General features: G+C 35.2%; 1 protein-coding gene across 5 annotated transcripts in view; it reads left to right on the forward strand.

Annotated features, from left to right (window-relative positions):
• Window positions 1-15,663, forward strand: part of SLIT2 (slit guidance ligand 2) — a 422,038-nt gene that overhangs the window by 26,324 nt on the left and 380,051 nt on the right. For all 5 annotated transcript variants that reach the window (XM_054030535.1, XM_054030533.1, XM_054030537.1 and 2 more), the window contains exon 4: window positions 2,912-2,983. In XM_054030535.1, the coding sequence (XP_053886510.1) occupies window positions 2,912-2,983 (72 nt within the window). The remainder of the gene's footprint in view (window positions 1-2,911; window positions 2,984-15,663) is intronic.

The following is a 15,663-nucleotide window of genomic DNA, read 5'->3' on the forward strand; positions in this document are numbered from 1 at the left end:
AGAGGCGAGGAAAAGAGGAGCTTTCAAGCTCTTCAGACCTATTCAGGTCTGGTCTGAAAAAGGAGCTCTGTGGAGCTTGAAAGCTTGTCTCTCACCAACAGAAGTTTGTTCAATAAAAGATATTGCCTCACCCACCTTGTCTGTTAAAAAGTTTCAGACTGATAAGATTGACAAAGCTTCTACTGTAAAAAAAAAAAAAAAATTTATATGGCAATGTAATAACTGGATTTTATTTCTATACTAGTATTGCTATATCTACATTCTATTAAAAGTTAAAATTGTGCTATTGTTCTAAGTCAGAAATGGAGCAACTGATTCATTATATATATGTTATATAATGACCCCAAATTGTGAGAGGTGCTTTTAAAGAAATGCAAGACTAGAAAACTCTGCCCTGAATAGCTTAGTCGTAGACGCTTGATCCTACAAGCACTTGAACATATGAGTTGTCCTTACTAATGCAAGTTATTCCATTGGTTTTTTTTTTTTTTTGATCTGTAAATATGGATTTGCAGGATTAAGCCCCAAGTCTACAACTTTCAAAAAGAGGGAGAGAAGCAAAGCGATACAGAAAACTTTTTTGTTTTTTATTTAACCACAGGCCAAACTTCCATTTTGTACTTTTATTCCCACATTATTGCTGCTTGACTTAATGCTGAACTTCTGCTTTTTTAAAATTAGTTTTATTTTTTAACACCTGCCTGTTATGTTTTTAATACATTCCTGTTTTCTATCTAAACTCTTCCCAAAAAGTTACATTTTGTTAACTTTCCAATTATCACTTCTGTTATGAACTTCATTTTTAAAACAAGAGGCACAATTAAAACCACATTTATTTGAAGTTGAGGAAATGTCAGATAGCTGTCCTTTCTTGTTTTTTTTTTTTTTTTTGCATGCGTCTATGCTTGTTTTTGGGGGGAATTAAAAGCAGAAGTGCTGAAATGCCATGTATTAACCTATTTTGATAATTCAATACAAAACCTGATAACAAGGAACGCACAAACATATATTGAAGTCAATGGAAAGTTTGGATCATATGAATTGTAGTTTCAGAGCTCCTATTTTGTACATCGAGTTGTGAAGGGTCAGATGAACTTTCAGTTTCTTTCCTCAAACTGAATTTCCACACTTCACATATCGTATGCTAAATTCTGCCCTTCCCACTCTCTCAACAACCTCCTTCCAAATTCTCCCCAATTTCTTCTGAATGATGCCATGTGACTGTGAAATGTCGTTGGTCTGTGAAAGCTTGACTTCTCGTGCTTGGTTGACTGGAAATAGCTTTGTTTTTAATTTCAGAATTAAGTATCTAGAACTGAACTAAAACTACTGCTTTGGCACTGTTCATTTCAAAACCAGTTTTATTCAGCAAATTTGCACTTAGGCACTTTGATCCTGGAAACACTTTTGCATATGCATAACTTTACTTGCACGGGTAGTTCCTTTGAACTTGTGCAACTACTTGCTGAGTGCTACTTCAGCAAGTAGTTCCATCAAGTTCAATGGGACTACTCATGGGAGTAGTTGTCCACATGCATTCTTCACAAGATTGGAGCCTTAAACTATATTTGGAGCATACACAGTAAGTGAATTTAAGTATTCTGACAAATTTGAAAGGGTTCAGGAAGGAGCTACAAGAATAATACAGGTTCTTTCAGACAATCAGAATGAGAACTGAAGAAAGTGAATTTCGTTACATCAAGAAGATTTAGATGTACCTTTAGGAAGCTATGCCTGCTATAAGATTTAGAATCTTCTTTTGTGCAAGCCTTATTCAATACCTTTTTCAGTCTACTGGTGTCTAGTGACTTACATAATCTTAATGCTAGTGCCATAAAACAGAGCCTCAGCTAACACCATGCAGGTGTGCAAGTGTAACCTGGGATGAATAAATTGAGTCTCTGTAAATTGCAATGTAAGGACTAATGATGCGTTGCTTGCAAAGAAATAGGCTTACAAGTTTGTATGTGCCTGGCTTTGCCTGGGGCTTTTTTCTTAAATAAACTGTCTTGGACTTAATATATTGCATTATTTGACTACTTGATCGAGAGCTGCTATTACTCTGTAATAGCAAAAATGATCTTAATTGTAAATCTAAAAAAAAAATTGTATATATTTGTCATGTCAAGTTGTAGTTGGCAGTGGATTACCTCCAGCCGTACTACTATGGGTTTTGAACTTGTCATTTTATAGACTAAGCTGGGTTGACCTTAGTAGCTGAGTGAGACCTCATATGCAAAGAGATCTCTTCCAGATTCCAGCTACAGTTTTTCCTCCTATACAGTACATGTTTGTTCTTCAAGTCCCTCCCCCATGCCAAATGTTCCCATTTACTTTCATAGTCTTATAAGCAACACAATTATATTGAAAACTATTTAGTACAAAGTGTAAGTTGATTTTAATTACATGGAAGTCAAGAAAGTAAGGTTTCCATGGCAGCCTTATCTCTGCCTCTTTGCACAGTCACACTGTATGGATCTTTAATTTCATTACATTATCACATAACTTGAATGCAGTGATGCATATGTGTGCAATGTATATAATGTGCTTTTGGATAATGTTGGTCACAAACATGTTTGTATCAGCTACTCCACACTACAGAGATGGTGGAGAAACTGTACCTTTTTGTGCTGATTTTTGATTATATGGCCTAGAGTCCCAACTTGGTGATTAAGCTAGACTCCTTAAATTGAAAATGGTCTTTCATAAAATGAAAGGCAAGGTTACCAGAAAACATAATCAGCCCATGGTAAAGTTACTACTGGACCATGTCTCCACTAGTGGACCAAGCATACCTCTTCTGTGCTTTCTCTTCAGTTTGTTGTAGCACAGGCATGTTGGTACAAAATGTTTGCATTTGATTGCTATTGTCTTAGTTGTAACCTAACTTTTATTTTCTTTCTCTCAAAAGGCGTCTAAACAGAAATAATCTTCAGCTGCTTTCTGAGTTGCTGTTTCTGGGGACTCCTAAACTATACAGGCTGTAAGTAGTCCAAATCCATTATTGATTTTGGAAACCTTTCAAGTCCTACATAATGTGCCTTTTTAAACACACACACACACACACACACACACACACACACACACACACACACACACACACACACACACACTCTATAGAGGTGGGTGTGGATAGGTGGTTTCTGAAGTGTGCTACTTATTTTTACCTTGTCAAGAACAATGTACGTTATTTTAATTTAGTATTTTCTTTGATTACTCTCCAGTTTTCATTTTCTATCTCCGATACACAAACTCTGATCTGTCTTCTCTCTCTTCCCCTCCCCCCTTCTAAATATTTAAATAAGCTTTTGGTGGAAGAATAGGCTGGTTTTCCCCTAACTTTTTACTTTTGTCTTTCAACAAAGAGCAAAAACCCCAAAAGTAATGGCTTTAGAAGTATTGGCCCAGTGATATTGCACAAAGGCTGTTCATAATTTTGTTTCTGGAATATTCTGTATTTATATATGGCATGTGTTGGACTAAAAAACAGTCCTCTTACTTACTAAAGTATATCTGTGTTGCCATCTTGCATACTTGTTGCTACACTGGTAACCTACTGTTTTGTCAGATGACTAAAATGAAAAGTACAAAATGTTAAAATTTTTAGCTAGCACCTATATAAAGTGCAGTGTATCAGTGTTGCTTTTGATTCTATAGTATGGTTAATAATTTAAATTGGAATGTTGACGTTTCAGCCAATGATGTTCTGGAATCTAATTATTTTCCTTTATAATATGAATGTGGAGTAGACTTAGATAAATAACCTGACACAAAGCCGTTTCTTCTGATTATTTTAATATTTCAAGATAACTTTAATTTAATCATAGTATGTAGGACCGAAGAGAAAACAGCATGTCTGAAAAAACACATAATTTGAAGCTTGTTTCAAAGACACATTCTTGATATTTCATTGTAGGCTTCACATGAGACTGTTCTGCTGGAATTGTTATAGGTTAAATGGACAAAATAGTTTGACGAACTAACAAATGATATTCAATTCCTCAGTATGCAATCAGTAGTCAGGAGGATATATTTTCCTGATATTTCCTTGTGTGGTTGGAAAATGAGGGAAGATAGGATAGCTATCTGATCAAATTCACTCCAGTTCATGATGTTCTTGAAACTGAAGTGGGTCAGGTAATTTTTCATAATGAAGGTTTCATTTTTGGAAGTTGACTTCTGTTCTAATTTCCTTAAATGATTCATTCACCTTCCTTTTTAATGTGAAAGGAGACTTAAAATGCCTAAACTGTAGTCACACACATTAGTATCATATACTTGCCTACTATCTGCCTCTTGCTTTTGATGTATGTTTGTTTTTGTATCAAAAGCTTTTTCTGTAGATAAAACACTTGTTGGATTACTAGACAGCAGTATGCTAAGGGGTTCTGCTCCAGCAAATTCCTTCCTTTAGCTAACAAAATTAGAGTACACACCTCTCAAATATTACAATATGTGTGCAGTATATATTACAAGTTAGTAATTCAACCATTTAAAAAAGAATCCCTAGCAAGCATGGAAACCTTAAACCTGAAATTTTGTACTTCCATATCAGGAAGGGTGAGAGGTGTATGGGTGTTCTATTTTATTCCACCTTTAGGTTAATGTTTGTTAAATCTTATTCCATTTGAAATAGCAATAAGATAATTTACAGATTAAAATGGATGTACATTTAAGGCATACTCAAATTTGAATATTCTTTATTTAGAATTGTACACTTAAGTTTTAAAACAAGTATCTATTCTTTTCTTTTGGATATAGAACACACAAATACACATGGTGTATCTGATGGAAAGTAAGAGATGGTTGGCTTAACAGTATTAAATGTCTTCTGCCCCAGGGTTATTGTTGATCAGACCATGAAAATGAATGTCTGGTTATAACATATGCATGTTTTAAAAATACACTAACTGTACTGAAATATATCATTTGCTGTTCTGACTTAATTAAGCATACAGCTAAAAGTAGGCATTTGTTTAGAAATGATGTATGTTGGCTGTTCATAATCAGGAGGCTTTGGATTTTATACAGCTTCTCCACCATACCAGGAACGAGTTGTGTGTATTTGTTTTGTTTTTGTTTTAAACTTCGTGTGTACGTGTAGAAACTCCTACATACACACATACATACCAAGCTATAGTCTCTGAAAAAAGGAGAATCAAAATTGTCTATACATGGACACTTTAAATATTTAACACTTTGGTATCTAATTTTCCCAATTAAAAAACCTTAATAGCTAATACGTTAGTGTGTATTCGTTAAGTTTCTCAGTATGCTGTTCAGCTTCTGTGAATGATAATTACCATTTGACCCTTGGCTGTAAATGAGATGCCAGGTGAAGAAGCACATATGCTTGTTGTGTAGCCTAAATGCAATATAAAAGAGCGAGGGTACACTGTATATGAATTATGATTAGACATGGTTGGTTGCCGCCAGCGGCCAGCTATGCTTTCCCTTTGCTGTCTGCTCCAATTTCTCTTTGGATGGGTTGAGAGAGCACTGCATGTTCAGGTCAAGATGTTTGCTCAGAAATAGTAGTACAGTTGCAGCTGTGTTTGTTGGAGCAGGAGACGAGTTTAAATAGCATTACCATTTATCCAGTCCATTAACAGAACTCTGTAAAATAATACCAACTCTGCATAAACTACAGGACACTGTAATAAAATTACAAGCACTTGTTGACAGATGGGAAGTGTAAGTAAAGGAAAGCGATAGGTTGAGAATTTAAAAGATACAGTACATAATTTTGTCTGACTGAATATTCTCTATTTTGGAAATCTAGTTTGTATTTTTCAGATAGTTAATGCTGGAGGAAAATAATCTTCCAAGAAAACTCCTGAAGATAGTTTAAGTAAAATATTTCCTATTTTAACGTATTTAGAATTGAACTGGAAAGATGGTTTGGCATAAAACTCCATTTGGCCGTAGTGTTTTTTGTTTCTTTGTTTTTTTTTTAAATTATAAATACTTTTAGGTATATTGAATAATTTTGTATAATTTTAGTTTCTTGATTTTTCAAGAAGAGCTTGAAAATGTTTATTTCTTGTAGAATAAGGATTTTGACAAAATAGTAGTGTATAGATACATTAGTGTGGGTCCTGTTGGGTAATATTTAAACTTTTTTGTATGACGCCATTGTTCAAAAAGTATTTTTCATTGCAAGAACAGCCTGCATTGTTTCCAACAACCCATTTGCCTACTGACACTGACTTGTCTAGCGTCAGCAATAGTATCTTTAAAATAAAGAACTATTACGGACTAATGGGTTTATCTGAGGCAAATAGATTTTGACTACTTAATTTGGCTTGTTAGATCACAGTTCATTGCATTGCCATTTGCTGCAGGATACTAAAAGCTATGTCCTAACTCTTTGAGAGTTTGGCTTTAAAAGATACCTTTTTAGGTGGTAGCATGAACATGATAAAGAATTCTGTGCACAAAACCTGTATGTTTTGATTTCAACAATTTTTTTAGAAGTTGGGATGAGGAAGAGTTTCATGCCTGAGCTGCTGATTCAGAAATTTGTTTAAATTGAGCTATAATGACTGAATAATGACTTTGCAGGGGATAATTTTAAACTTAATCTAGGTACCAGGCCTTCTGTTCCGCTATACACCTTTCCTTTCTACCATTAGCATACTTTAAAAAGTATATTTGAAATAAGACATTTCACATATTTAAAGGAAAAGGTCTTAGTGTAATCTGACTATAAGAAACACCTAGTTTAGTGATGTCCACTTAGTAGCTTAAGATCCTTGTAGCTAAGCATAAAAGCAGAAAACTGCATGGTGAGCCCTTGCAAAAAAAAATTCCTCCTGAATTAATTTCTGCCAGCTATGATTAAAGTGTGTGGTACTAGATGTGTCAGACACCATAGTTCTCTACTTCATTTTACTCTTGGCCTTCTTGGCCCCTGCCACAATAAATCCAACAATGGTTATGCAGGAATTGCAGGTTACAGTTGCTACGGTTACCGTTGTCTGGTCAGATCGACATCATTACTCATCTAGTCAGCTGCCATGATAGCTACCGCTGATTTCCTTTGCTGGGAACACCGAAGATGTTTGACGCAAAGAGGATGAAAGTTCTTCAGATTGCGATCATATCTTTTTGTAACTGCTATGAGAGAACCTACTATTAGCATCATTGAAGTTGGTACCTCTTTAGCTGTCACAAGTTAACATGCTTTGTTTTCTGTTTTAAAAGTAGAACCAACCAGAGGTGAGAATGAAAAAGATGGTGCTTGTAAGGGGCTGGAAGAACAACTTTACATTTTCAATGTTTTTTTAAGCTGTTTTGTTTCATTACCACTAGTATAATTGTATGCATACTTAAATGCACAGTTCTGCCTGTATTCCTTCTAAAAATTCTAAGCAAGGATTTATTAGTAATTTGGTAGATAAAAGGTTTTATCTGTAATCATCTAATAATCCCCTTCGACAAAGCAAAGAGAATTCTGTTATGAAAACTCCTAGAGATGCCGAGCCTCATTATACTAAAGCTTCTGACTACTTGTATTCCAAGTGGAAACAGGTGGTTTGGTGTTTAAAAATCCGATGTACAAAAAGAATGCATTCTCAATTGTAGTAGGAAATATTATTGAATGGTTCTCTTCTTTTGAAGTAGCTTGTTAGATGAGTTGCTACTAAACAAAAGCAGTAATTGGCATGTTTCAGCTGTTACATATATGCTGTAATACTTTTGTATTGAAAGGTGTAATCCTTACTAAGTGTGGTGCACATGCAACAATCTGTTTTCAAAGAGGGGTATTTATATCAGAAAATGATACAATATTATAACCTTTACTTATATGAAATCCAAGTTTAGTTTGCTGTTCTGTTCTTCTAATTGGAGCAAGTGCTTTCTCAAGCATTAGTGAGCTCACTTTAGTTTTTATGGCTTGTTCCTATGCGTTTAAGTAACTGAGAAATGCTAATAAATTGCTTCAAAATCTGTACTTCAATCTTCTGTTTTAGATTTTTTTATTTGTTTCCATTTCCTTCTTTCTTATGCTTCCATAATGCCAATGTTGTGATTTTTATCTCTTTAAACCTCAAAGATATGGAAAGCTAGAATCTTGGGGTTTTTTACCCTCCTCCTCCCCGCCCCTCCAGAATGTTTAAATCACTTCACATATAAATACTTCTACAAATAAGTTAGATAATTGGCACTAATAGTCCAATGATTTCAGTTGTTTAGTCTTCTGTGGTTTATAATAATTTAATTTTTCTTTGCTAAATATTTATTTTTCAAAGCATTTGAAATAAACAACTAAAATTGAAAAACATGTATAAAATTTCGGTTTTATGGTCATTTGTAGATGGGGAATCTTGTAATTTACAAAGTATTTGTTTAAAATAAATTACAACATCTGCCTAGAGTAACAGTACACTAAGAGGATTGTCTTCCTTTTTCTGGCAGTGGGAGAAAACAATTATCATAACTTTGTGCTAAATCAATTCAGTGACCAAAAAAAGAACAGGAGTACTTGTGGCACCTTAGAGACTAACAAATTTATTAGAGCATAAGCTTTTGTGGACTACAGCCCACTTCTTCGGATGCATATGACCAATAGTATATTAAGGTCTTGTAATTAGAATGCAGACCTAAAAATGAGTTGGGTCAACTAAGCTTGTAGACCCACTAACTAGAACTCACAAAGGCCATTTTTGTTGTAACACTGACCCACAGCTACAGAAATTACTAATAATATTTTTTGCTTGAAATATGCCTATTCATGTACGTAGCCACTTTGTAGGGAATTCAGTAACTGAAGTGTGTATTCTCCAAAATATAATTACCTTGCAAAGCAGTAGCAACTTTGGTCAACTGTCAGCTTTTGATACTTCTATTTTAGCACTTGTTTGTGGGATGGAAGAATCAGAAGGCAGCTTTTTAAAAGATTATCAAGACCAGTGTTGTTCCTCCACTGTCCACCTGTACTTCAGACTAGAAATGGGAAATAAATTATCTTGTATGAATATTTCTCCTCTTGCCCCATTGCTTAGTTCAGTCTGTAACTCTGATTCTACTTCTATAAAGCTTTGATATTCAAAAAACAGTCACCCCTTAAAAAGCAGTGAACAAAAAAGATAGGACACTACGGCCTGGTTGCAGGACGAAGTTCATGAGAAAGGGACTGCAGGACAGGACTCTTGCATTTCTAGGGATGTTGGAAGTACTACAAAATTTGTTCAGTGCATTCTCTCTAGTCTTTCAAAAGTGTGAAACCAAGAAGCTTACTGGAACACTCGTTACAAACTGTAATATCTGTATCCTAATTAGGGTGACCAGATGTCCTGATTTTATAGGGACAGTCCTGATATTTTGGGCTTTTTTTATATGGCCTCCTATTACCCCCCCCACCTCCTGTCCCAATTTTTCACACTTGCTATCTGGTCACGTAATCCTAATGGTGAGAGAAGCAAAAAATACACAGCAGTGTGAATAACTATCTGTTTATGGCAAGATTGTGGGGAACTTGGGTGTACTTTAAAGGTTCATTCTGACTCCAGTAATATTCCCAATTTTACATATAGGGGTTAAAGCTGAAAATGGTGGTAGCTCTAAAATCAGAATAAACTTTTAAGTGTGCTCAGTGTAGTCCAAGTTACCTTTATTAAAAAATAAAGTACTGTGTATTTTCAGAACATGAGCAGTTGTTTTGCTTTACTTGTATATTGTGTCCCTTTCTCTGCCCTTTGAGTGAACGTTCTTGTGTTTGGACAGCACCTAGCATAACATGGTTACTTACAGGAAATGATAGGTGAAAATATATGGAACTAAATATTAAGAAATCAATTACTTCACAGTTAAACATAGGCACTTGTGAAGTTAAAATGTTGGTCAATGCTATTGCATCTTGAAGCAAATATTCTCCTTTCACTTGTGAAACATACAGTTTACCTAGCTGTCATGTTGGGTTTTCAAAATTTTAGCTCAAGGTAATTGGGGGAAATTGGCTTTTTAAATTTGCCCCTTACATTTTCTAGTTATAAAAACTTAAGTTTACATTTTTATGCAAGTAATGCTTTCTTTTGTAGTGGGATGAAATAGCAAGTTGGGTAGACTTTTGGGGCTGTAAACTAACCTCTGGTAATGGACAAATATATTAAATCCTTATATTATCTGAATGAATAGTCTACATTTTCAGCAGACAAGCAGCTATAGGACACTTAATGTTGATTTTCATTATGGCAGACATTCAATACAGTTTATAGTCACGCTTAACCTTAATTTGAAAACCACATTAAAAAGAGCAAGTAAACAAAACTATGGCTTAGGGCTATTCTCTAATTTTAATTTGAAAACCATGTTTAAAAACAGCAAGCAAACAAAAAATATGGCTTAAGGCCACTCTGCTGGTTTCAACATAAATGCTTCTGGTATTTGAAATTTCTTTTAGTATTTGATATTGGCATTTAAATATGCCTATTGAAAAGATACAAGTCACTTTTAGATATGCTTAGCAGTTATCAGTCATAGCAAATTTTGTATTGCTTTATTTTAAATTGTACTAAATCAGTGGGGAGTTTTACTTAAACTGATGGCCTAATTATCTTAGTCTATTAGACAGTGTGGGTGTGGTGGAAGTTGTGTGATGGGAGGGTTGCTGTCAAAGCAGAATCTAAATATTGGCAGATTTAAAAAAGAAAAGTAGTTGAATACAATATAGAGCAGTGTAGTGCAGTTCTTCTTGGGCCACCTCAGCTATAGCTAGTCTAATGGCCAGTCTGATTCAGTCACTGGATTGTTTCTGCAGAGTTAACCTTGAAAGATTTACTAAACTATGTTATAGGAAACTTTTCAGGCAGCAGTTAAGTAGGAAACTGAATCTCGGTGAAGGAAGTAATGAAAAGTGAAAAGGCATGTCAGAGGAAATACCATTATTATATGGTACAGACCCATGGTGTGAAATGTTTTATGAAGAGGACATCTGTAACTCTCAGCTTGCACTAGGTGGACATCGAAGTGTAGCCATGCCATCTTGATTAAAGTGAGAATAAAAGGAATAAATCAGGCCAGGGTGAAAATGAAAAAATATTTGAGCTTCACCCCATGATGGTAGGCTTCTTCTGCTGGTAGAAGATTAAAGCTCAAAGTAACTGAATAGCTGAGAAAAGTCCAAAGAAAGCTTGATTGCTTCCCCTCCAACAGTTCCAATTGATTGAAAAAAGCCTAATTTAAAGTTGTTTGTTCTATGTCTTAAACCATCAGAATTTTCTTTCAGAATGGGGGGAATGCTCTGGAAGAAAAAGAATCCAAGGATAAAAAGTCATTGCAGGCCAACAATTGTTCCTAATCCTCACAAAATGCTGAAGAAATTAAATTTATTCTTTATTGCTCAAAGTGTTACCTAGGTCACTGGGCGATGGGAAAATTGAACTGGAAGTCGAGTAGGCACAATCTTTGTTTTGTGTCTAGATACTTAACCTTAGACATGACAAGGCATCTTAAAGTGTTGTGGGAACTTGGTTTAGAGTATTAACACCAGGACTCTTATTACTCTTGATTTATAATAGGCTATGCTGTCAGTAGATGAAAATGTTGTGTTTACATTTCAGTGTTAAATGATCATTTAATTAACACCTAAGGAAAAAAAAACTTGTGAAATTCCTAGCAACTCTTATTGATGGTTTCCTTGGAGGTTTTAATATTCAAGTTACACTGTGATTCCTAGCTGTACTTGCAGAAGCAAAGACGCTTATGAACTTAGTCAAGAAAGACAGACAGTTTAACCCCATTGACCCTTCATCCTAAATGTTGATTTATATAGCATTTTAAATGCAGTGTACCTATTTTAACAACAAAATGTTTCTCTAGTTAGAGCTTTTTATAAAAAAAATTTCAATGTATATCAGTGTTTTTGTAGACAATTGTACTATTCTGCATTTAGTAAATTTGCATTTCATAAGCTTTAAAGAATTTTAACTTTTTTTTAGTTTTACCCAACTTGTATTATAGAGTTAAAAATATGTAGAAAAAAGGGGTTTGAAACAGTGTATTTTATTTTGATAGTAGTAGCTACTGTGTATATTGAAATCTTCAAAAGAAGAACAGGAAATTGGCAAGAGAAATAACCTTAGCACAAAAATGTATACCCATTTTAGCCAGCACATAGCAGCTTTCATATGTCCCATTGTACCATCAAAAAATCAAGGCTATCCAAATGCTTTAATTTGCTCTTGCTCCTTAATGCATTTTTCCAGAATGTAGATCTACAAAGCATTTTGAATAACTATTTGCATCCTAGAGCTAAATGTAGATGAAATGTACTGTGTTACAGAGTAGCTACTTTGTACTGGTGTATTTTTAAGACACTTTACACATAAATTATACTAGACTCTGGGAACATTGCTATAGTTTGAGTAGTGTATTTTGGGCTAGCTTATCCTTCCTTTCATTCCTCTATTTAAACCTATCTTTCTAAAATAGTAGAAAATATTAATCCTTTACAAATGTGTTTTAATACAGTCCTAGCTTCATTCTCTCAGTGACCTATTTTTTTTCTGGGCTTAGGCTTGTATCGATTATTATTAATTATTATTATTTTAGTGCCTCAGAGCACCAGTAATGGACTTAAGACACCATTGTGCTAGATGCTGTACAAAAAGACAGCCCCTGCCAGAAGAGCTTACAATCTAAGGCCTGGTCTCTACCTGTAACTTGGGTTGATATAGCTATGTCGCTCAGGTGTGTGAAAAATTCACACCCTCGGATGGAGTTAAGCCAGCCTAAGCCTGGTATAAACACTGCTAGGGTGACTGACTTGTTCTTACTGACTTAGCTACTGCCTCCCGAGGGGGTACATTTTCCCCCATTGCTGTAATAAAAAAACCCTTCTGGTAGCTGTACCAGGTACCTATGCTACAGTAGCATAAGCTGCAGCTGTGTCACTGTAGTGCTTGTAGTGTGGACAAAGATCTAGTATAAAACAAGAGACAACAGATGTACTCCAGTCAACCTGTCTAGATCAAAGGGAATGATGGGACAACATTGGTTGGTATGATAAGACTGAGGGCTCTCAGCACACCAACTGCCTCGCTGTTAAATTTTGTTATGGAGTCCTTTATGAATGCATAATTATATATGTGGGCTTGGGAAGCTTAGACTTCTGTTGACAAATGTTAACTGAATATTTTTCCCTCCAAATAAAAATGATGCAAATATACAACAGTTAAAACCTACACAGAAGGCTATTCCAAACAGGTGCACTCTGTCAGTGCTATCCAGGAATAAGATCCTAATAGTATAAAATTATATATTTAAAAACATGATCTTCCTTGTGAATACATTGAATTTACATATTTAAATTTAATGTGCAACAATCTGTATCTGAATCTTTTTAGCTATAACAAACATTTTCCAATTATAACTAAAACAATATTTATTAGTAATAATCCATCAAAAATTCATTGAAAAAACTTGACAACTTTTTTCAGCTAAGTGCCTATATAAAATGGATATAATTAATATGTATGTATATTATAGAACTCCAGTTATATTGGCACATGAGCCAAGGGATGACTCAGAATAAGTGAGGCTTACACAGCACAAAGCTTCATCACTTGTTTTTCTGCAGTGTAATCATGTTAGATATCAAATGTATTGAATTAGTGAATTAAGTTAAATAACACACACAAGAGGAAATAATTTAAACTTTCCATATACGGGATGGATTTTAGTTGGGACCATTCTTAACTGTATAGGATTCAAATAATCTTGGTGTGGAAGTTGCTGAAGATTAAATGACCAGTAGCAATTAAAAAAAAAAAAAAAACCTCTTGTCATATAAAGCCCCCAAAAAGGTAAATATGGCATGTGCGGTATTTGATCTCAAAGGACATAACTAAAATAAGAGATGCAATGGTGAGTAATTAAGACTGTTTGCTAGATTCTGAAAAGCCCTCATGAGTAAGGGGATTGCAAGTTTGGTAGTATACTGGAGCATTTTGGAGTGGGAGAGGGAAATGTATAATGGCTGGGCTGAGCATTTCTACTGATGGAAGAAGCCTACGTTATGTACTGTACTCTTCCTCCCCACTGCAGCAGTTTTGTAGCTGTGGGTTAGTGTGGTGTGTGTGTGGTTTTTTTTTTTTTTGGGGAGGGTGGGAAGGGGTTTCAGTAATTGGTGTGTTTCAAGTCTGGATCCTATTGGGTTTGATAAGGCCCCTCGTTTGGGAAAAGAATATGAAAGATGGGCAGAATAATGGCTGGTATAGTGAGAGGTAATAGGTGTTCCTGCTGAATCTGTACCATAATATAAGAATGAGCAAGTGGTTTTTTTTTTTTTTTTAACGGGGGAGGGTGCAAAAATTTAAAAGAAATACTTTCTCCTTTTAAAAATGTGGGAAGTAATTTTGTAGAAAACTAACACAACTGAAAAAAGTTTATATGAATAAGGAAAACACTGACTTAGTCATCCAGTCCTAGGCAAAATTAGCTAGTTCATAGGAATGGGAAAAGTTTCCCCTGGTGATAAATCCATTGAACAATTGGCTGGATGCATTATGTTCTTTCTCTGAATTGTCTTGTTTTGTCCTTTGTCAGAAGCCAGGATGCTAGATTAGATTTCCTCCTCTAAATTTCGTACAAGTGCCAATTGCAAAACTGTCTGGGCACAATACAAAGTAGGGTTGTTTTTAAGGAAACCACCTTGGAAAAATAGCAACACATGGTAAAATCAATAGATCCCTGGGCTTTTCCCATCCCCTCTACCCCACTCAAAAAGAAACAAACAACTATTATTTCTATAAAAGATGAGCCCTATTTTGTGCCTGTTAGTGTATGTTAACAGACTCAAGCTCTGATGACCACAGGGGATGCAAATTCTGCACTAGAGTGCCTATCAGACAATGCAGTGACAACTGAATGAGGGAGGCAAGTCTCAGCCAAGATTCAAACCACATGTGGCTTCATAGGATCTGTGCCAAGTTAAAATTTCACCTGGAAACAAAGGTGTTCTTCGTGCAGCTAACTCAATAAAACAGGCAGCTGCATGTTGCACCAATTGCAGGTTGCATCTATTCTGGCACACAGGTAAACCACTGTAGAGGTCAGAGCCCTGGATAACCATGGCAGTCTGCTGCACAGAAGTAGTAATCTCCTTGTCAGTGACAGAATCCCAGGGCAAGGACGTCCCTGGGAATCCCAGTAGCATTTTGAAAACCAGAACCATCCTCATTTACCAATCACTTGGACACGTTACCCCTGTCCATAACTGCAAGATGATTATTCAGCAGTATTAGCAAAATTACAGTTTCATACCAAGATCAAAAGCCAGATTGAACAGAACCAACAGACTCAAAATTCAACTACACTCATCTTTTCTCTAAAACCTTATGCTAAATTAAAATCTGCTGGAATATGAATATTTGTAACCATAGCCCCAAAACAGAACTGTTAAAGGATTATGCAAAATGTTGAGCTGAGGTACCATAGGAATTTGTATTGAGTCCAGTGTTCCTTAATTAGGTTTATAAAGAATGGTCACAAATATGTAAACAGCAGATTAATGAAGTTTGCAAATGATTATCTGGGAAGCATGGCTAGAGAAAATATATAAAGGGACTTAAATCAGAAACATGGATAAACTATACTAGAATTGGGGCATGAGTAGGGGAAATGTATGATTCATTTGAGGCAAAATCCAGACCAATACTT

This window comes from Malaclemys terrapin, chromosome 5, assembly GCF_027887155.1.
Source record: "Malaclemys terrapin pileata isolate rMalTer1 chromosome 5, rMalTer1.hap1, whole genome shotgun sequence".
Classification (NCBI taxonomy): Eukaryota; Metazoa; Chordata; order Testudines; family Emydidae; genus Malaclemys; species Malaclemys terrapin.